The 23,054-nt window shown below is 42.8% G+C and overlaps 1 protein-coding gene across 1 annotated transcript in view; it reads right to left on the reverse strand.

Moving 5' to 3' along the window:
• The window catches only part of DCHS2 (dachsous cadherin-related 2), a 255,889-nt gene that overhangs the window by 64,144 nt on the left and 168,691 nt on the right, over positions 1 to 23,054 (reverse strand). The window contains exons 8-10 of the mRNA XM_039540929.1: positions 12,000 to 12,157; positions 9,789 to 10,629; positions 5,857 to 6,096 (exon numbers count right to left, since the gene is read on the reverse strand). Of these exons, the coding sequence (XP_039396863.1) occupies positions 5,857 to 6,096; positions 9,789 to 10,629; positions 12,000 to 12,157 (1,239 nt within the window). The remainder of the gene's footprint in view (positions 1 to 5,856; positions 6,097 to 9,788; positions 10,630 to 11,999; positions 12,158 to 23,054) is intronic.

A 23,054-nucleotide genomic window follows, 5' to 3' on the forward strand; every position in this document is an offset into this window, starting at 1 on the left:
AGAAAACCAAAGCCAAGGTTATCATACAAAACAATGTTTTCAGCAAGCTGGTTACATCAAAGAGGGGTGCAGATCCATCCACACTGCGATCAACAGCACTGGCACTTTGCTACTCCTCTGCTGAATATGCCTGTGCAGCGTGGGTACAACTCCCCAATACAAAGAAGCTAGACCCTATACTTAAGCCCACTCATGTCAACTGCCTCTATATCCTCGCAAGTATTGCTCCCCAATATATGTGCAAAAGTTGCTAGCAGAGTGCACAAAGCAATGCACAGATCCAAGACATCTTCTATATGATTTAATACTGATGCTTAGTTGCCTAAAGATATGACAAAATTTTCTTGCCACCATTAACCCCTTAACATTGTCACCCAAACAGGCAAGCGTTCAATATGGCAAAAAAGAGTAGATAATGTCCCTGTAGCCTGTGTGATCTGGCCCCCACCAGTTGAACATCTACTACTCAGTGAAGAACAACTCTAGACTATAAGGTTTTGTCTTAATCAACTGCGCACAGTAGTTGGCCAGTCTAGAGATGCAATGATCAAGTGGGGCTACATCACTAACCCCAATACCTGTGACTACAACAGAGAGCCTCAAACATGAAGTTTCTCCTGTGATGCCAGCTGCTCGAGTGTGCATGCTCTTCCAGTGACCTGGCAGAGTGCAACGATCAGGCAATCACGTATGCATAGATGTGGTGGGAAGCAGTATGAGAACATGGCAAGAAGATTACTACACACTCTCTGGAAATAGGGACTTCTGAACAGGACTCCTCTGAGGACAAGGCACTGTTTTCCAGCTATAATATTGAGTTCCTATACTTGAAGCAACAATTTCTGCACATCAAAAGACAAAAAAAATCTCATCCAGGTTTCTGGTACTGAGATCCCTATTAATACTCTGATTTTGTTTTCATGATACTCACATTTGGAATTGCAGACAATGGGGAGCAGGAACTTAAAGGCAGAACTTATTAAATACACACAGAGCTGGTTCAAAGCCCAAGATTTTTGCTATAAAGGGGGTTCCTCAACCCAATTATCTTACCTAGTTGAAACATTCTGCAGATATCTTTGCTCTCATGTCTGAGAACTTAGATTTGTGGGTTGTTTGTAGTATATACTCCTACTGGACCTGCAGGAAGCATGCATCTCCAGATAGTTTTTGGGATGGAGCTTGAGGAACTCACAGGAAGCATGCTCAGGAGAAACTGCTCAAAATTTAGGACAAGACAGTTCCCTGGGTGCAATGGCCCAGAAGAAGGAGACAACAGAGTTAGTGCTCCTGTGGGGAAGGTAGAGAGTCTACAGGAGCACAGGCCCTCTCATACAATGCAAGAGGTCTTCCTTCTGAGAGAAAAGGGGGCAGTCTGGGGTGCCAGTAGATATGCAATGGCTGCTTGCCTAATGATTAAAGGTCTCTTCCTGTGGTCCCCTGTCATAAACAGATAGTTAAGGGTTAAGGTCTCTTTTACCTGATGACCACCTGACCAGAGGACCAATCAGGGACAAGATAATTTCAAATCTCTGTGGAGGGAAGCCTTTGTCTGTGTTCCGTGTTGGCTCTGTGTGCTCTCTTTGGATCTAAGAGAGGCCAGTCATGTCTCCAAGTTCTCCTGGAGTAGTTCCTACTATCCAATAGTGAGTATTAATTAGAAAGGCGGATTAGTCTTATAATTTGATTTCTACATTTGCAATTGTGTGTTTGCTATAGAATTTCTTTACTTCTGTACTGTTATTGCTTTTACTGAGAAAGAAAGGAGGGGGGATTCTCTCCAGACATGGATAAGTTTAGACCCTGTATTTTTGCATCCTGGTAATACAGAGACAGTTACTTTCTTTTTATTCTTTAATAAATCTTTTCTGTTAAGGACTTGGTTGATCTTTCCTTGGGTGAATTCTCAGGGAAAGGGGAGGAGGGAGGAGGACGGCATCCCTCTGTAGTTGGATCCCGGTATCTCTCCTAGAAAAAGGGAGGGGGGAGGAAGCAGGGGGGAATGGTTTATTTCTCCTGGGTGTAAGAACTCCATGGATTTGGGGCTCTTGGGATCCCCAAGGATTTTGGGGAAGGACTGTGTCCCAATACACGTACATTATTGGGTGGTGGCAGCTTTTACCAGATCTAAACTAGGATTTTAGTTTAGAGGAGTCCATGCAGGTCCCCATCTTGTGAACCCAACAGCTCCAAGTGGGGGTGAGACCTATGACATCCCCACTGGAGCAGGATGTCCAATGGATGTCAAAATGAGTGAAAGTGGCCTCAGCCACTAATGCAGTGTCTTTCATAACCGATACTTCAAAGTGGTGGTCAGACTGGAGGACTGAGTCAAACACAAACTAATTTACTGCTGCATGCTTTCCCTCTCTATAGGGAGAGAATCTACAAAGTGGGAGAACTAGTGAGGAAGAAGCAGCAAAGAATCCTGTGGCACCTTATAGACTAACAGACGTTTTGCAGCATGAGCTTTCATGGGTGAATACCCACTTCTTCGGACCCACGAAAGCTCATGCTGCAAAACGTCTGTTAGTCTATAAGGTGCCACAGGATTCTTTGCTGCTTCTACAGAACCAGACTAACACGGCTACCCCTCTGATAGTGAGGAAGAGAAGACAGAAAGGTGCATTTGGCAGTAAACAGGACTCCTCCATGTGGCCAGTCAAGGAACAAATGAGACGAAAAAAGAATCAGTGAAGGGAGGAAAGTAAGCCCTATATGTAGGGCAAACAAGTAACTTTGAGGATGTGAAATGTAGCTCTATCCACCAATGTAATTCAAAAAGCAAGGTGACAGCCCATATGCAAAAAATAATTGTGGCGTTATTCCCAAATATATAAAAAAGCAAATAACATTTATTTCAACATGCTGTATGTTTATTTAACTATGTTGTATGTTTCCCCACCTTTTGGTTTTGGGTTTGACTAGTACTGCAATATACACGTAACATTGGGCCAAATTCTGATAATGTGAGAAAAAGCCCCAACAGAAGGACTGTGGTTACCAGAGAATCTGTTCAAAAATAACAGAACTAGAGGAAGGAACCTTCAGCCACAACATACTGCTCCAACCCAATGCGTGTATGCAGACAGCCTGCTGCTGGCTACTGTTCTATGCCACCCCTTATGCTTGGAATGTCCTTCCTATCTCATTTTCCCAAGCCTCCACTACCACCTCCTCATTCTAAATGCTCTCACAATTTTCACTTCTGCATTGCCCACAAGAAAAGAGTAAAAAATAATTATGGGGATTGGGTGAGGGTAGAATTCAAGCAAATTTCCCATGCGTCTCTGCATCCCTCTTTTAGATTGTAAACTGTTCACATCAGGTATTGCCTTCACTTCTATACTGAGTACAGTGTTGAACACACTGTTGGTGATTAACAAAAAATAAATACTTTGGGGGAATGTGGTAAGGGGTGGACACAGATACTGCTCAGCTGTTATGCTGGCTTTGGGCCATGTAGATTCACACCATGCATGGACCCATGGGGTTACCTGCCTACTTCTTCCCTTCAGTGGTCTCCTAGGTACAGCTTGTGCACATATATGGCACATATGGGCATGAAGAGTCCTTCCTACATGGTATCTCCACTGGTCTGTCCCCCTCAGACCTGCCTTTCACAATGACTGTGAGCACAGTAGTAGAACTGTAAATCTTGCTGAGTGCAGAAGATAGTTTTGTTAACCAGCTCTTTAACAATTTTTTTTTAAATGTAGCACAGCATTATACTATACTGCAAAACATATGTGGAAGAAGAAAGCATGTGGTACAGAGGAAGTGAGCATATGAGGAACCCTCTTCCTCATCCATTTTGTACGTCTCTGAAAAAAACATTAGTGTTATTAACTTTAAAAAATACACAAAGTCTTCATGTCCTCAATTTTTCATCATGTTACAAATCTGCAGCTGGCTTCTAGGTCAAGATTATTTTTCTGTGCTATTACAACAAAAATCTAGGATGACAGTGCCCCTCTCTGGCCAGAAGAGATTAATGCACATTTGCTGGTTCCATTACTATAACAGTATCTTTATCTAGTAAAGTAACTTTTAAACACTACAAAATATTCTGCTTAGAAGGAATAGAAGTTGCAGATATTGACTTTAATAATGACTTTAACTTAGTTTACAATTATTTTACTATTTCAAGTTTTGGTGAAAAAATCACTGACTGCCTTCCACATCAGGTTCCCACACAATTCTAGATTTACTTCTTTTAAGTGATGGTTTCCCAAAATTTAGCCCTGATTCTGCTCTCACTGATATAAACTGAAGTTTTGTCATTCACTTCAAAGGCAGGAGAATCAAGTCCTTTGTAATAATATTATTTCTTCAAGCACAGAGGATGAAATTCTGGCCTACTGAAGTCAATAGGGAGTTTTGCCATTGACTTCAATGGAACCAGGATTTCACCCTCAAAATACGCTCACAGCTAACCTAATGTAAACTTTTTTATACAGGATGCTGGAGCAATAGGCCCCTTCCTGGGAAAATTTGACATTTGGGAAGTATGTTTTAAAGGGACATTCCTACATAGCTTGAGGCAACATTTAGTTTTTCTGCCTTTTGTTTAAATAAATGTTCTCCCTAGCCCAGTATTAGTAGATATAATATGAAACCTTTTAAATATAAATTTTTAATAAATTGAAACATTCCCCTTTAGTGTTTGCAACCCAAACACTGCAGCATTACGCTAGGGCATGAGAGTCAAAAATTGAACCTGACCAGACAAGTTTCAGCATCAAATCTAAGAACCCAATCCTCCAATGTGATCTGTGCAGATGGACCTCTGGACAGAATCCCTAGACTTCACTGGGGCCCTGCACATGTGGATCAGAATGCCTAAGTGAAATGCAAAGATTAAACAGCATAAAGGATGACGAGATAAATTATAGTTTAAATAGTCTTTTGGTTTTAATTATTTAATGTGTTATTATTGAGTAATTTCTTTTTTTAGATTTTCATCTGGCAACATCACTTTACTCAGCTGTGGTAGTCTCCTACACTTTTTCTTTGCTGATTATTTATACTTTGGAATCTGGAAATGAGAAACAACCTACTGTATACAGTTTTGGTATTTGGTCCTGAATATTCAAAACTGGATTCTGATTTCAGCAAACTCTAAGCAAAACAAGAAAGACTATTTCTATTTTTCTCACTTTCCCTGGCTTGCTTGAATTTTCCATAGAGAAGAGTGAAACCTTACTGCGGAGTCCACCTTCATTCATAGGTTTAGAAATATGGAGTACATCTACACTGCAATAAAAAACCCAGGCACCAAGTCTCAGAGTCTGAGTCAATTGACTTGGGCACATGAGGCTAAAAACTGCAGTGGAGATGTTTAGGCTTGGGCTAGAATCTGGGCTCTGAGACTGCCTCCACCCCCCCACCCCCGAGGTTTCAGAGGCTGGGCTCCAGCCCAGGCTAGAATGTCTACACAGCAATTTTTAGCCCCATAGCCCAAGACCAAATCAACTGACATGGGCCAGCTGTGGCAATGCCACAGGCCTTTTAATGCACTGTAGATGTACCCCTCGTGCTTTAGCTATTTTCACAAATTTCATTCAAAGGCAATACTATAAAGTGCCACCCATTTCTGCAAACTCATCTGAGCTGTTATTTTACACTACACGCATTAAACAGAGATGGGCCTGACTCAAACCCCAACTCTAAACACCCCTTATACTTTGGAAGTAGGTTCAGACTCTGAACCAAGAGCCAGATTTCTAAACTCAAAATCAAACCCAGCTACAAGTAACACAAGGTGGCTAACATATGTACAGACATTAGGAACCAAGATCTGGTCATTAACATTATTTCCAGTATGAAAGTAATGGTTAAAATGATTGAAATTACCTGAATCTCTGTCTACAGCTTCCACGTTAATGACAAACTCTCCAGGATTTTGATTTTCACAAACTGCAGCTTCATACAATTGCTTCTGAAATACTGGCCTCTCATCATTTACATCAAGAATGCTTACAGTCAGCATCTGGGTTGCAGAGAGTGACGGTGTGCCATCATCAAGAGCCATGATGGTCAAACTGTAGTATTCTTGACTCTCATGGTCCAAAGGAAAGGCTGTGGTTAGCAACCCTGTTATAAGGAAAAGAAAGGTCAAAAGGGCATTCTTTCATTACAACACCCCCCCCCTTAGTACAGTAAGTTACACTATCACAATAGTCAGTCACTATTTGTTTAACCTCTGCAGTCCAAGAGAAGCTCAAGTAGTGCAAATATTTATATGATCTCTTAATGTGCAATTCTCTCTGAAAATGCAAAACTCCATAAATGTGGCATTGATTTCTATATCAAATGTGTTCACTTTACAAATAAGATGATTTTTTTTTCTATCTACTGTAAAGCACTGTGATATCACAGCACCCTCTTGGCAGCCCTGCAAACTCAGCCTTGGGCTCCATATGTGAGTCAGGCTGTGTTTTTTCCTTGTATCATCACCACATGCTAAAGATTCTACTAGACAAATTACGACCTCAGTGACATACATGTAACCCCACTGCTTTCTTAATTCTGTACTAAAGACTTTAGCATAGTGGTTCTCAACCTTTTTCTTTCTGAGATCTCATCACCATGCTATAAAAACTCCAACACCCATCTGTGCCACAACAATTGTTTTTCTGTATATAAATGCCAGGGCTGGTGTTAGGGGGTAGCAAGCAGGGCAATTGCCCGGGCCCCCATGAAGCTAAGTTGCTCAGGCTTTGGCTTCAGCCCGGGTGATGGGGCTTGGTGCCTTGGGCTGCAGTCCTGTGTGGCGGGATTTCAGCTTTCTGCCCTGAGCCCTAGTGAGTCTAATGCTGGACATACTTGGCAGACCCCCTGAAACCTGCTCACGGCCCCCCAGGGGGCCCTGGACCCCTGGTTGAGAACCACTGCATTAGCACATTTCATTCATGTCTACACAGGGATAAAAAAACCCATGGCTAGCCTGGGTCAGCTCACTTGGGCTCATGGGGCTCAGGCTCCACGGCTGAAAAATTACAGTGTAGACATTCAGGCTTGGGATGAAACTTGAGTTCTGGGACCTTCCACCCTCGCAGGGTTCCAGAGCTCAGGCTCCAGCCCAAGCCCAAATGTCTACACAATGATTTTTAGCCCAAACCCCAGAAGCCCAAGTCAGCTGACCCAGCCCAGTCACAACGATACTGCAGGTCTTATATCCCTATGTAGAAGTACCCTATCGGGTTTCCAGTGGAGTTGCACTGGTGTAATTGATTGGAACTAAGGGTTTGTCTTCGCAAACAATTAGTTCGCAGTCAGATGGTGGGGGAATCTTCCTCACACTAGCCTGCCACACTCTCACTGTCCACATGCACCCTGCTGACGTGCATTAACACTTCATTAATGTGCTTTGATCTAATTGTTTCAAAAAGAACTAAACCAAAGCATTTTTGTGAACTGTTGATGCATGTCAGTTGGACCACGGCAGGCTGGGTAGAGTCACACCCCAGCTTGCCACGAACTAAAGTTCATGTAGTCAAGCCCTTAGAAAACAACTGTGTTGGTGTACAAGAAAGAACAGAATCCAACTCACTAACTCTTATCTGTAGTGTTAACTCACGAATAACATTTTGTCATGAAAGTCATCAGATGTTACTATGAATACAAAGAGGGATCTGAACTTGATAAAATGGTGCCATTTTTATGGTAATTGTCTTTTAAGCATACAAGTATACTTACACAGCCCTTTTCAGCTTTCTTTTGGTTTACTGGCCCTTTGTTGGATTTTTAATTCATGAACAAAATGTGGGTCTTTCAAATAGTAACTACACAGGGTCTGTCTTCAGTATGGAGGTAAGTCAACCTAAGTTACGCTACTCCAGCTATGTGAATAATGTAGCTGGAGTTGGCAAAGCTTAGTTTGACTTACCCCGGTGTCTTCACTGTGCTGTGTCGATGGGAGATGCTTTCTGGTCAATTTTCCTTACTCTTCTTGGGGAGCTGAAGTACCAGGGTTGACCGGAGAGCGATCTGCCGTTGATTTAGTGGGTCTTCACTAGCCCTGCTAAATCGATTCCTGCTGTACTGATTGAAGACCAGCCCACAGTGGCCACTGTATTCCAAAACCCACAAAGTACAATGAACTGTTAAATGGTATTAACACACACTCATATTGTTGCTTCCTCAGAATTGTGTATTCTTTGCTTTGTTTCTGTGTGTTCATTCATATTTTGCATTCATTTTTTTCTCTGTTTAATTGAAAAGTAGGATTTGAAAGTCAGATTTTAGTAAAGTATCCTTTTAACACTTATTTACCTTGAACTCTTAATCAGCACTTTTCCCAACCCGGAACTGTTCTACAGCTCTGAAAGTCTGTTTATAAGAGCCATTAGCCTTATGACACAGATACACCTTTCATGTATTGAAGTATTCACCAACTAGAATCCTTCCCCTTATGGGAAAAATAATTAAGCAAACTGATTAAACACACTAGTTGTTCAAGATTCACAAAACCTGTGTTTTCCTGGGATATTTCTTCTTCTGAATCTTTCCCTGTCTCCCCTTTCCTACAATTTTAGTTATTCTTAAGTCACCCTCCAGCTGTAGTTTAAACTACTATGTAGTAGTTCCAAGCTCTGAGAAAGTCCTAGAGCAAGGTCTGACAAGTATGTGTTGTCTCTCTTCGTTACACTCTCATTACCAAGAGGGAGGACACCTACCCTATTGCTTTCTGATGAATGATCCGTGGTGCTGTTTAGTTTGCCATAAAGGGGCCAATTCCATATTGCTCATCATGTAGACAATAGGAAATGTTATAAAACATATAGGATCAGGTCCAAAGGGAACTTTTTTTTGTCCAGAGGACTTTACAAATGTTTGGTAAATAGTACAGAATATAAACTCCAAGTCCATATGCCAATGCCAGACAGTTTGCAGTATGTATAGCCTTTCTCTCTCTCTCTCTCTCTCTCTCTCTCTCTCTTTCATATAGGAAATGTGATGTTTATTCTACACCTGAGAGGGTTCTTTTTCATCATTTTAAAAAATATTTATGTGCCCCTGGTAGTAAAAGAGCAGTGTGAGAGAAAAATTTTTCTTGTTCCAGAAATTTGTCCCAAAGCTATAAGAGTCCCACAGAGAAACAGTTAACATACATGGGCCTGCAATCACAGAAAGGATTGGCAATGAGAGTATAAACCAAAAATAAGTGGTAGCAACTATTTCTGAAAAAGATGTACAACTGCACACCCCTTATAAAAAGAGAAAAATTGGATTCATGTTTGAAATGGACATGGTATCAGTGTTACAGATCTTGTGCAGGAGACAGAGCTTTCCTGGGGGCCAGCCTGAGAGTGGGGAATGAACTCCAATGGGAACTAAGGGCCATTACAAATATCACCATCTTCCTCTGTAAGTACAAGGTGTCCTTCTTTTACCTTGCATTCTCTAATATAAAGCTGTGTGTAATAATGATATCCTATCTCCTAGAACTGGAAGGGACCTTGAAAGGTCCTTGAGTCCAGCCCCCTGCCTTCACTAGCAGGACCAAGTACTGATTTTGCCCCAGATCCCTAAGTGGCCCCCTCAAGGATTGAGCTCACAACCCTGAGTTTAGCAGGCCAATGCTCAAACAACTGAGCTATCCCTCCCCCCAAAAAGCACATCTAAAACAAAACACTCCAATGCACACACTTCTCCCCTTAGAGAGAGGTTGAACAAACAAAACTGTGACAGATATTAGTCACACTGGTCAATGAACTCCTGGAAGGTGGGCAGATATTATGGTGATGAGCATAGCATAAGAATCTATAAAGAATATACAGTACCTGTGGTTTTATCTAACATAAATGCCTTGTTTTCATTGCCTGAAAGAATGTGATATGTAACTTGTCCATTCCTTCCTTCATCTGGATCCTCTGCAATTATGTGATGTACCAGAGAGCCTACCTCTGCATTCTCCATGACATAGGAAAGAGAGGAAGAAACAAAATGGGGACTGTTGTCATTAATGTCTAAAATGACAATTTTTGCTGTCAGGGAACCAAGTCTGCGCTCTGTCAAGTTTATTGCCTGATCTGATGCAGACACTGTCAGGACAACTGAGTGAGTGACCTCTCTATCTAATGGATTTGCTGTGATCAAGGTGCCATATGAAGGGTGGATGAGAAATGGATTTTCACCAGAGTCACTCGTTTCTAGGGAATACTGTACTCTGCTGTTCAGAAAACTGCCATCTCCATCTTTTGCATTGAATGTGTACACCAGAGTGCCAACAGGTACATTCTCCTGTATGCCAATCACTATGAAGTTATCCTGGAAATAAGGGGAGTGGTCATTTTGATCTTCTACATCAATACTGAGGAAAACGGTGTAGTTCTGTGGAGGATTCTTATTATAATCCTTCATGACAACTCTCAGAAGGAAGTGAGAAGTTGTTTCATAGTCAAGTTCCTTGGAAAGAAACAGATCCCCTTTTGAACTATCTATTTCAAAATGATCATCATCCTCTTCTTCAGAGATACTAAAATGCAATTTTCTGTTGGTTTGCAGATAATGACCAGGCAACTTCACCGAGCTCAATATTTGTGCAGGTTTAAAATTCTCAGGTATGACAAAGTGCCTGATATCTTGAGAAAAGACAGATCTCCCTTTAGAAAATGGGATTACCTGAAACAAAAGCACAAAGACAGCAATATTTTTTCCATTGCTACTATTGGGATTTTTTGCAATATACTTTTCTTTACTAATTAACTAGTCATTTGTAGCTTGTTCATGCATAATTCCCATTAACAAACATCAAGGACAGAACAGCCCTCACAATTGTATACTTGTAACACAGGAAAAAGCTTTAATCCCCCCTTTTCCCCTGCAATTTAACAAAAGTTAAAAATCAGCCTTAGAAAATCCTCCAACAAGTCACTACCCAGATTTATCCTTCCAACCACCATTGCACTTAAGGTTGGAGCAGAGTAGGGAACAAGAGGTAATCTCCCCTCCCCTGAATCTCATGAGCTCCACAAAGAGGCTCCATCCCCACTGCTCTCTCCCAGCAGCAGAGCTCCTCAATAGAGCTGAGATGGGAACATTTTTCAAAGTCTCAAATTCTAATGGGATGGCAAAACTGTTTTTCACCCAGTTTTATTCTTGAGCTGCCTTCCCTCCTGTGGCAGAGATGTGGTGTTGTCACAGAAATCACCATCCACAATTTAGTTTGCCAAATATGAATAGGCAATTGATTTTGTTGAGGATTAGAATTTCCTTCACCACAGATCATTGAAATTATCTCAGAATGGGAGAAACTCTTCAATAGTTGAGCTGCAACAGCCTCATGATTGAGAAATGTTTAGCATATTCCTTAAAACTACCAAAAATTAACCTTCCTACTGGTGATATATGAACAATATTCTGGGTGACATTCAACCTATAATTAAGGGATTACAGAAGACCCCTGACAAAGTAGATCTACTGTGGTTCTGATGAACAGCGGGTGGGTAGCTACAGAGAGGGCACGAAGGTAGATTTAACACTCCCCATGCATGGCAGAGCTGATCTCTCTGACAGCTCCATACAAGCCAGCATGAGGAGTGCGGGCAGGCAGAGAAGGGCATGGTATAGTGGGGAAATTGCATGTATTTTAAGTATTTTGTCTTCAGGATTTCTCTATTTTCTCTCTGTATTTTCTTTTCACTTTGTCTAGGCTCTGCTCCACTTTTAACTTCTTTATTGGATATTTTTCCTCTCATGTTCACAATCTCTTCCTAAAAGGACATGAATGCTGTAAATTACACGTCAAACTTCTGAACCCGTAATAATGCAGTGGTTTCAAAATTAGGCAAAATATGTTTATCCTCTAATTTCCTGGTTCAGTAGAACAATATCTAGACTAGAGAGAATTCTGATGAGAAGATATGCTCTTTATATCAAAATATATACATTTTACTTTCAACATCTTCATCCTTTGGGTTTCTAAAAGATTTTAAAAAAATAAACTGAAAATACAGTACCAGTTTTCCAATCTGTGCTAAACAAACAGGTACCTGGATGTTAACAACTGCATGTCCTTGAAGAGGAGGCATTCCTTGGTCACTTGCAGTGACCAGTATTCTGTAGTTAGGTCTCCAATTATATGAAAGAGTTTCAGTTGTTCTTAACTCACCATTGTTGGCATCAATCTGAAAGTGACCAAAACTATCTTCTACAGCAAAAAAAAAAAAAAAAGAATTACTGTTAATATAAATGTTGAAGATACAGTATCACTTCCCCAAAAACACACCTTCCTTAGTCACATATTACTGTATTTTGGAATTAACAATACAGAGCATGTCTCTGAGGTAAGAGAATCTGCAAGTCCCATTTACTTCTATGGGAGTTGTGGGGGCTCCTCACCTCTGAGGATCAAGCTCATAATTAGGATGATCTGCTGTGAGCTCAATCGCAAGACGCCAATTCATGGGGATTACAAGGTATAAGGCACCTGCTTATTTCCATGACCAGACTACCTACATTACTGGTTTGTGCACAAGGGGAAGATCAGCTCCCCTAGGGCTGCTACTTACACAAGAGGGAAAGTGGACAGGGAGTGGATAGGCATGAGCAGAGAGTGGGTGGAGCCTTAGCAGCTGAACTGTCATGGAGCGGGGAAGTAAACTGAGACAGGTACAGGGCTGACTTTTTTCCCACATGAAGCAAGGAAGAAGCAGGAACAGAATTGTGATTCTCAAAGTCTGGTCTTCACCTAGGGCAGTGTAAATATGATGATCTAGCCTTGTATTTGCTTTGAATAGGAACAATACACTTTGCATGTACTCTAAGGGAGTTAAAATCCTATGCATATTTGCCCTAGAACAAAATAGGATAATAAGAAACTACTCTTTTATAGTTTATACAAAGAGTGGCCACATGGCCAATAACCAGTACATTCTCATTTAAATTATCATTAGTAGCCACTTCATATTAGTATTTATTCTAGACTGGCAAGGAAATGTTAACTAACAAGAGTATTGCTACACCACGCTATTTATGCATTCTCTCTCCCACTTGAAATAATGAAATTCCTAGAACGAAATAGCAGATTTTTACAGAATGTGCAGAAAAATATTTAAAATACATAAGAATTTGGAAAATTCGAATTTATCTGTTATAAAAAATTCCCCCTTAAAATATTGTGTATACAATATATTGCCACATGTATTTTTAATAAGGTGTACTTGTGTGTCAAATATAATTGTATAGCATAATAGCTGCTGTCATCCAGCCAGGAGACAATGGATGTGGTTTAATTAGGCTGCAACTTTATTCACCTAAAATATCTGGGAATACCTAAAAATACATTGCACAGTGCAGGTCATCATCATTTCCTTAAAAATGTCCACATAACTCCCAACCTGGTTCCAGCCATCCCATTGCTGGGACGCTGCTGTCCTCCCTTCACATGAGGGTTAAGGGGGCTATAAAAGGAGGGGGGATCAGCTCCCCGCTGTATCTGAAACAGGAGCCTCAACCCCCACTTCCTCAGCTCCATTAAAGGATACTTTCCTTTCCATCCTTTTCCAATCCATTTTATCCAATAACCATAGCCCTTCCATAATGAGTATCTGCATTGGAAATCTGGCACAAGTTTTAGGCACTACGTTGCAACATTATAGCCTAGCCCCCCAATCCTACTTCACTGGGTCCCAAATCCACTGTGGGGAAGGCAAACCCCACCCCCCATCCCTCCTCAGCCAATTTGGCAGTGAGGGGAAAAATTCCTTCTCAGCCCCCAAGGAAAAAGGGGCGACTAGCATAATGCCCACAGCACATCATGAAGGAACCCAGGCCTTTTCAGATTTCATGGGTGGGAGGGTGGATGCTGACAACCTAAACCAGGTGAGAGAGGGTTTCAGGGGGATTTTAAAAAATAAACTGAAAATACAGTACCAGTTTTCCAATCTGTGCTAAACAAACAGGTACCTGCTTCATGGGGTATAAATAAGCCCCCCTCATTCAGTTAGCTAGAAGGAGCCAGCACCTCCTGCTCCTACCTGCTCTAGCCCAGTATACCCCTGCCCGCTCTGCTACCAGTTGCACAGGGAGCTCTTAAAGGGGCAACAGCCCCTTTTCTTCTGACCAAGGACCCATGTCATACAGCTGCAGTGAGCACATTCTAATAAGCTATTGTGGTAAAAACAAATCAAAGACAGATGTAGTACACAAAATATCCATAAAGAGCTACATTTCCATAGAGAACCTGAGTATGAAGCTGTTTCTTCTCCCAATCTGCATATGCAAATTAGATAGATGCACACACAAATTACCATTTATGCATTCAATTACCTTACCCCACCTGTGTCTGCAAAATATTTGGTTCTGGATACTTTGAACATGCAATTTAAGAGACTATTGTGAAAACACAGCCTTGATTGTCAATATGTAGGAGATTTTTCCATTGTTCTTCAAGGTTATTTTAGAGTGAATATACATTTCTAATGCCTCAATTAACTCCCTTTTGGTTTGATTTTTGTTTTTTATCGTACAGCATACCTGGGAAGTTGCCAACCAAAGGGACACAAGGTGAATAAGCAAATATATTTAATGGAACAATATTGTATTCTGCACTTTTTCACTTGATTTTCAGAAAATTAATGCTGCTATACAATTGTTTTCATATATAACCCTTGGAAAGGCTTGTGTTTAAGGCCTTAATAGCATGTGTCACAGCATACGCAGCTACCCTCCATTATTCCAAGTAACATTTTATGTCAGAAAATTCCAGTGAAAGAGAAAGTTGAAGGAGAGAGAAAAAATAGAACCAAACAAAAACCTTCTTGCCGCGGCCGACAGTGGGGAAGGGAAGGAGGGCGGAATTGGGAGGAGCACACAACACATCGAAGAACACAGTACTACAGGTGAGTAAACGTCTTTTCTTCTTCAGTGATTGCTCGGGAACGCCGGAAGGACTTAGTTCGGTCAATGCTCGAGTGAGGGTGTGCGGCTTTGGAAAGAACCGGGAGGAAGATCTCCTGATTACCGGATGTGATTGCGAGAAGGGCCGTCTCAGGTGAGATGGACGAGGGAGCAGGAGCCACCAGAGGGTAGTCGAGGACGTCGGGGGCGGGGGAAGGTTAAGACCTTGCTGATGAGATCGCAGGCAAAGGGCAAGCGTTTCCACTTTGCCAGGTAGCGTGTGGTGGACGGTTTCTGCTTTCAGGAGAACTTGCTGTACCGACTCCAGGAACCTGTAAGATGCAGCTGCAGGTTGCGGGGGTGACAAAGCCTGCCGTCCTCTGAGGAGATGAGATCCCATAGCGGGGGGGAATGGGATCCCGGATCGATGCTCGAGGAGCAGGGTATACACTCGTGGACTGAGCGGGGGGGCAGCGGAAAGGCGAGGGGACCCCCGTCAGGGACAGGAACGATCGGAGATGGAGTCCGGAGGGGAGCTCCTGGGCGACCAGAGGCCCTGAGTGTGCAGGGGTGGAGAGTGGGGGGTGAGACCGTGACCACACCAGATCTCAGGGGTGGGTGGGGCGGGTACCAGTCAGCCACATCTGGAACGGGGCGGAGCCTCAGCCCGCGTCACCAGCTCGTGCGAGAGCGCACGGATCAGCCAGTCGCGAGATAGGGGTATGCATACGGATTCGGCGCGACGACGAGAGGCCACGCCCACGCCATGCACTTGGTGACACCCTCGGGCAGGGGAGAGAGCGAAGTAACACCGCAAACTGGTAGTCTGTTCAGCTCCCCAGCTCCAAGGAAGGGACCCTCACCTCCTTTCCTTTGGGGGCTCTTGGGAAATCTGATCCCTGCCCCGCCTGAGAGGCCTGAGGAGGCAGGCACCCAGCACCCAGCTCAACAGAGCCCTGAGAGAGGACACCTCCTGTATGAGGGGGGTCCCTGAGAGGGAGGGGGGTGGGTGTGGGGGAGGGTGGGTGGGGCGAAAGAAGTGCCGCTGTGGTGCTGCTGGGACCAGCTGTCCACCCAGCTGAGCAGACCACGGAAGGAAGCGCGCGAAGAAGGCGGCCGAAAACAAAAAAAACAAATGGAGGATGGGGGGGGAGTGGATGGGGGCCTCGGCCCCGCAAGGCCGGCTGCTTTGGCTCATTGAGCCTTGTTGGGCGGCTGCTGCGCCTTGCGCCCCCCCTGACGCACGGCGGCGGGGGGGGGCCGGCGGTTGTTAAACGGCGAGACCTGGCCTGGTGATCCTTAGGGACTGGGATTCTGCATCCGTTTTCTCAGAAAACAGCCTGGAGGGTGTGTCTGACCTCAGGTGGGGAGGTGAGCCACCACGCGCGCGCCGCGCGTGCGCGGTCACCACTACCCCGACCGTTCGAGCCCTCTGCTCTGCGTCCCGCGCTTTGGATCAGAGTTCTGGAGGGCTAACTTGCCTCTCTCAGCAGCGCTGAGAATTCAGGGCGGGATTCTGAGGGTTAGCTCTGTGAACCCAGGCACCCCCCCAAGAAAAAAAAATCTATCTAAGAGGAGGCCATCTGGTTGGCGCGTCGGAGTTGGAGGCCGTTCTTCTGGTGCTGCGAATGACGGCGCGCCACTGACAGGCGTCTCCTCATCTCGCCCGTAATCCGGTCGTCTCTCTTCTTGCACCCTCCTCCTCTATGGGTTAATGGGGCCTGCCACACCCGGAGGAGAAGGTCCTGATGTGCCTGAGGTCAATGGCGGGGGCCTGATGGCGGCCCAAGAAGAACTATAAGCATATGTTAATTACATTTGCTAGAAATTATGTATTTTAAAGTAATTGACAATGAAATTAAAGAAAATTTAAACTAATAATAAATAAATGTGCACAAATATGATATCCTTCATGTTCTAACAAAATGAAGCTTACGTTAACACCCCCCCCAAGTAAAGCAGTTACAACATGAGCGAGCTCCTACGAGTATTCTCACTGACTTCAATGGTAGTCGAGGGTACTCAGCAGCTCTCAGAATCAGGCCTTATATTTGTTTTTTCCCTTTCAAGTAATGCTGTACAAATGGTGTGCAGTTATGGTGTGAAGTACCATCTAAGATTGGTGTCAGTCAATAAAACTACAGAAGGAGATCCCTTGCTTACTTGATAAGAGAAAGAAAAATAAGCAACCAGTCAAAAGCAAGTTTCATGCATAAAGTACAGTAAAACTAGAACTGGCTGGGAAAACTTAGATGGAGCCATTTTCAATCAGAATGCAATTCCACTGAAAACAAAATGCTGCATGAAATTGTTTAGAAAAAAACAAGACTAGAAAAAACCCTCATTTTGAAATGATTTTTTGTTTAGAATTTTTTATTTAGTATTATATTATGTATTGTATATACAATATATTATATTATATATTAAATTATGTATTTATATACAATAAAAAGTCAAAATCTAAACAAAATGGTTCATTTTTGTAAATAAAAATGTTGTGATTAATCCAAAACAAATTTGGAAGGAATTTTCTTTCAGAGAATTTTGAAATTTTAAAGTTTCACTTAGATTTGGAATGAAGCCAAATTTTGAAATTTCAAAATCCTTAACAAAATGGAACTTCCATCCACTGCACAATTCTAAGTCAAACCTTTTCAGTTTTATGAAGGTGGTTTCCAATTAGCTGAATTTTTAAAAAAATATTCTTTATTGATTTAATAAATTATAAAATCAGGATAACAAAAGACAAAAATACACATCTAGACCACACTTTAAAACTTCACACTTTTGATTTACTTAAAATAGTTTTGGTACTGTTTCAGGATTCCATAAATATGAGGTATGTGATGGGGCAGAGTGGCCCCGCACTGGTACTGCACAAGTTAACCCTTCCTTCCTAGCAGAGGAAGCCATGCCCCGGAAGCTCTGCTGGGCATGCTCCAACTGGAGAACAGGTATAAAAGCCTGCAGATCAGCTCAGTCGGGGCTGACCACTGGAGGGGAAGGATGTGCGCTGCTAGCTCCTGAAGAAGGAGAACCTGCGCGCCAGGATCCAGGAGTCAGCCAAGCCGAGGCACTACCTGAGACCCCCGACAGAGGACGTCATGGGGAGGAACAGACCGGAGGACCCCCCGCCACAGATGAACTGGTATTCCAGGTAGGAAGTGACCATGGGGAACTTTAGAGACAAACAATGTTAGAGCTATATTGCCGCTTGGTGTTGTGTTGTGGGTGGATCCCTGCTGAGCAAATGGCAAGGAGAGCTTGCCGCTACCAGGGCCCTGGGTTAGGGCTCGGTGGAGAGGGTGGGCCCGAGTCCCCCTATCCCCTCACCACCGAACCATGAGGGATCCTAGAGACTCCAGCCGCTAGGCCGCACTACCCTGCTCATAAGCAGGGGATGTATGGACTCTGGCCGCTAGGTGTGCTACCCTGCTCATGAATGGGGACTGTATAAACTTTGGCCACTAGGCTGTGCTACCCTGCTCATGGGGGGGGGGTGTATGGACTCTGGCCGCTAGGCCATGCTACCCAACCAGACAGAGGCGATAGTGAGGAAGAAGGCCGAGAGGCCATAATTGACCACCTGCAGGGAGGTGGACGCAAGGATTGGAGCGTGGTGAGGTGCTGACACCCATCCCACCTCTGCCACAAAGGGGCGCTGCTGTGCCAGGACCACCACAAGGTAGAATAAGAAAACGCCATGGAGATGTTATCTAAACCAGAGATTTTAAGAGTTACCTCTGTACAAAAACAAATATATACAATGTAAATATATATGCACAACACACACAATGCAAACAATTAAAGTTACAACGTACATGAAGTAATTGTCATTGTCATTTATCTAATGTTAATATACAACACTGCACTAATTCTATTTCACAGAGATATATAAAATTCAAAACACCCAATTTAAAAAGAAGTAATATTAATTCAATTTAACAGTGTGGCTTTTACAGCCACAACTGTATTGAAGGTGGCTGTGGAGATGTACTGTCTCTGCAGCAGTTGCCAATCACGTGCTGTCTGTGGAGTACTCCATCTTGTAAAATGCCTGCCCTGGTACAAGGAGAATATGCTCAACAAATAATATACTCTTGCAGCATACAATGCCCCCAGCATTAGCCTCTAAAGTTGAAGGAGAAGAAGAGGGCCTGCTTTCCCAGCCATGCCCCCTTATGGGGGCACAGTGCCTCAGGTCACACTAGCCCACCTCTCTCATGAATGCATGAGGAGCAAAAACACCAGTGTTCTGGATACCTTTGAAGTGGGTGTGTGAGAGAAAGGAAAAAATTTCCTGTGCTCTCTACTTACCCTGATGCATCAATGTAATCAGGACTTGAAAAAATGTACCCAACACCCGTTAGCCTGAAAAATAAGCCTACTTGCCAAGAGCCAAAAATAGCTGAGCAGCCACACCCCTCATAACCAACACCACCTCACTTCAGTTAAAAGGAATACAATCATATAACATTTAGATACTTGGGCCTTCTAAACAGGGAAATTGATCAGAATAGCCATTGAGGAATAAATTGTGAGCACACTAATACTAATTCAGAATAAAGTGATTTTTATTCTGGAATAGTGTCCACACCGGGAGGTATTCTGGAATTGCTGTTCCTATTCTTAGTTAATGCTCTTGAGTGAACACTCCCTGCATTTGCCTGAGCTGGTGATCCACAGGCAATATGCATCTGGCAACTGCAGCTGAGTCAATGCACCTCAATATGTCCTGTTAATAAAGGGGAGGGGAGAACAAAGGAAACAGAGGGGAAAAAGTAAAGAAATTGAGGAAAGAGAAAGAAGTGGGGAAATGAGAAAACCCTAGCCTCCTGGTGGTTGGGTCCCTACTTGCCCAGTGCTCCCCTCCTGGCCAGTTCCCTGCTGGTGCCCTGGTATTCTATTCCACTGTGCTTCCTTCCCCTCTGCTGCCCAATCCACTCACTGTTCTGCTCACTCTCTCATTTATCTGCTATTCTCCAATACGCAGGAAGCTCCTTAGCTCTTTCCCACACAAAGCAGCACATACTGCAAATTTGGATGAAGAGGAGGTGGAAGTACTTGAGGTGTGCAATCATGAACTGCAGCAGAACTGTTCCTCCAGCCATTAAAACATAGACATTCAGGGTGCTGCGTAGTTCATTTAGCTATCTCAACTGGTTTTCAAGCCCTGCATCTCAAAGCTGTGACAATCTGTTTCTGAAAACCTAGCTATCATTAGCGACTAATCATAGAATGATACTAGATCTTTCTCAAATATATGCAAATACTATTGTTTTAATTATTTTCCTATGTGATTTCTAGAGGAATTGTATTCTATATAAAAGCCCCATTTAAGTTTCCACATATTTTGCAACCTGATCACTGGAAACGGTAAGTAATTCGGAAACTTTTGCCAACTTCAATTCACTCTGATGAAAGAAGGCAAGGGTCTTGTCTTCACTGGGTGAGAGGGAGTCACTGGCATGGCCCTCCAATAGTGTGGATACTATTGTATGTGAAGTTTGTGACTCCCATCTCTACTAAGGTCTGGGCTCCTCCTTCCCCTAGAGAGCAAGGTTTTGGGTTTTGATTTGTCTATGGGCGACAGCTGCGACCTTTGTCACCCTGCATGTCTCTGGCATGTAAACTCCTCTAGTTGTGGTAACCGCATATCTATCCTAAATCTAACAGTATGAGAACACTCCTAAATTTCATATCTTGGATGTTTTTGTGGAATTGTTGTGAATGCAATTGCTTTAGGCAAAGAGTTGTAAAAGGCTGTATTTTTCCAGTGCTACTGCGTGGTTTTAAGATGACAGGCGTATTTTATGAAGCAATGGAAATGTAAAGACAGGTGCACTTTTTGGAAATGCTACTGTATAATTAACAAGAGTAAACTAGTCCAGATAGATCAATTTTCAGTTACTGATGCCATAAAGATGTAGGTTTTTGAGGATATGACTGTGTGCAGATTACCAGTTATTCTATGAGTGATGACACAGGAGCAGAACTGTGATTTGATGATCATGTACATCTGTATATTTTAGCGTTTGAGGGTGTTTTGGTTTGATTTGTTTTTTGTTTTAAAGTGAAACATTTACTTTCAAAGCTAACATTTGTGTCTTTTGAGTAAACTACAATGATCCCTTAAAGGTTTTCCTCCCTTAAATAAAGGTGCACATTTATGACTAACTCCTTTACCCAAAGTAATCTGTTTTTAGTTGGGAATTTCCTTAAGGATCTTAAGAACACTAAACATTACTCTGTGACTTGCATCCCTGTAGAACTTGAAAGCTGCACTGAGGACATTGGTATTCATAACTATTGATCCTGGGACCGTCCCTTAATTGTTGAAAAGAACATTGGGAACTGCATGCAGATCCCAAACTGATTCCTGTGTTTTTACAGTAGTCCGCATAGTCATTAACACAGACCATATTTCTTTATTATGTTTTAGTACTGGATTATCTTCTGAACAACATCTCAATACTAAATTCTTGATTTCTTATTTTTTTAAATATTAAACCACAATTCACTGTGAAATAAAAGATCTAGATGTGAAATGCCATTAGCCAGGTAACACAAATGTATTATCGGAGAAGGTCAGATGCCTCTAGATTTGTTCACTGACAAAATATCTAATTTCACAGTTGAGGGGGTGGGGGGGGCTGGCTTTTTTGAGTTTACTTTATTTGACCAAATAAGGTTTCTAATCGGAGTATAACATATTTAACCTTTTGACATTTGTAGCTGTAACATACTAAAAATAGTTAAATGTTGGGGTAGTAACCATTTGCATTCCTACTGAGTTCTCTCCAAGGCTGCTCTGTGTAGCCAATGGCGGAAACCTCTGTGATAGTGAAGCGAAGGTGAGGCTATACAGAGGGACAGCCATCTATACAGACTGGCCTTTATTTTGACAGACTTGGTCCACATGGTTGGAAGGCCCTGACTGCCATCTGCTCTGCAGCCCTCTAACTCTCTACTCCACTAGAGGGGGCAATTTCTTGCCAACTCTATAGTCCAACACACAGGAGTTTTCAGTCCCTTTGGTCCTCTCTCCAGGAAGTGGCAATCTGGATCTATATTTTTAGGAGTATACCTGGGTTCTTAGCACCTTGTAATTTTTGCATGATAACAAATAAAGGTATTATTACAGAGAAATAGATGCAATAAAAACAGACCTTCAGATTAATAAAAACTGTTGATTCTTATTACATAAATACATTACAACTGCAATATTTTCAATCCAGCTGTAAAAAATTAATTTTAAAAAATGTCTGTTGGTGGGAGAGAGCAGATTTAACATCCAGGCCCTTATGGAGGTTAGGGTGTTTTCCTCCTACAAAGGCAAATATAGTGCATGAAGATACGGGGGAATATAGCTCATAATAACCTCTGCCTTGCCATGAAGGGACGGGGAGGCTCCAGGCACCAGCACGCCAAGCGCGTGCCTGGGGCGGCAAGCCACGGGGGGCGCTCTGCCGGTTGCCGCAAGGGCGGCAGGCAGGTTGCCTTCGGTGGCTTGCCTGCGGAGGGTCCGCTGGTCCCGTGGCTTCGGCGGACCTCCCACAGGCGTGCCGCCGAATCCGCGGGACCAGGGACCTCCCGCAGGCAAGCTGCCGAAGACAGCCTGCCTGCCGTGCTTGGGGCAGCAAAATACCTAGAGCCGCCCCTGTGAAGGGATTACTGCCTCCCTTTCTCCTGAGAGGTAATTTAGTTTTATGATACTTTAGTTTTGGTTCTTTACTCTGAAGTGACAAATAATGACAAGTATAAACTGACTGAGGCATGGATTTGAGCTCTAGCTAAGCAAAGATGACAGATGAGAAACTGTAGAACTCAGATGGAAACATCAGAGCTGTTTTCTTGCATAGCCTGTTTTTAATCAAATGGTATGTTTTATGTGTCAATTATTACAGATTTAAAATATTAAGCATGAAAGACATTGACTCCATAAATCCTGTGAAATAAAGCAGAGTATAAAAAATAATGTTATGGCATTCTGATGTGAACGCCTTACTGACAGTTTTTCAGAAATAAAGTTTTATTCTTAACATGTTTTGCAGTCTTGAACAAATAATGTGGTATAACCAAGAGAACTGCCATGTTTTTATCATTGTTTAGATGCTCTCTTCTTATTTTATGTCTGACACAGACAGACAAGAACATATCTCTATCTCTGATTAGAACTAATGGCTCAATCTTTCTCCTGTTGAAGT

This window comes from Mauremys reevesii, linkage group 5, assembly GCF_016161935.1.
Source record: "Mauremys reevesii isolate NIE-2019 linkage group 5, ASM1616193v1, whole genome shotgun sequence".
Lineage (NCBI taxonomy): Eukaryota > Metazoa > Chordata > Testudines > Geoemydidae > Mauremys > Mauremys reevesii.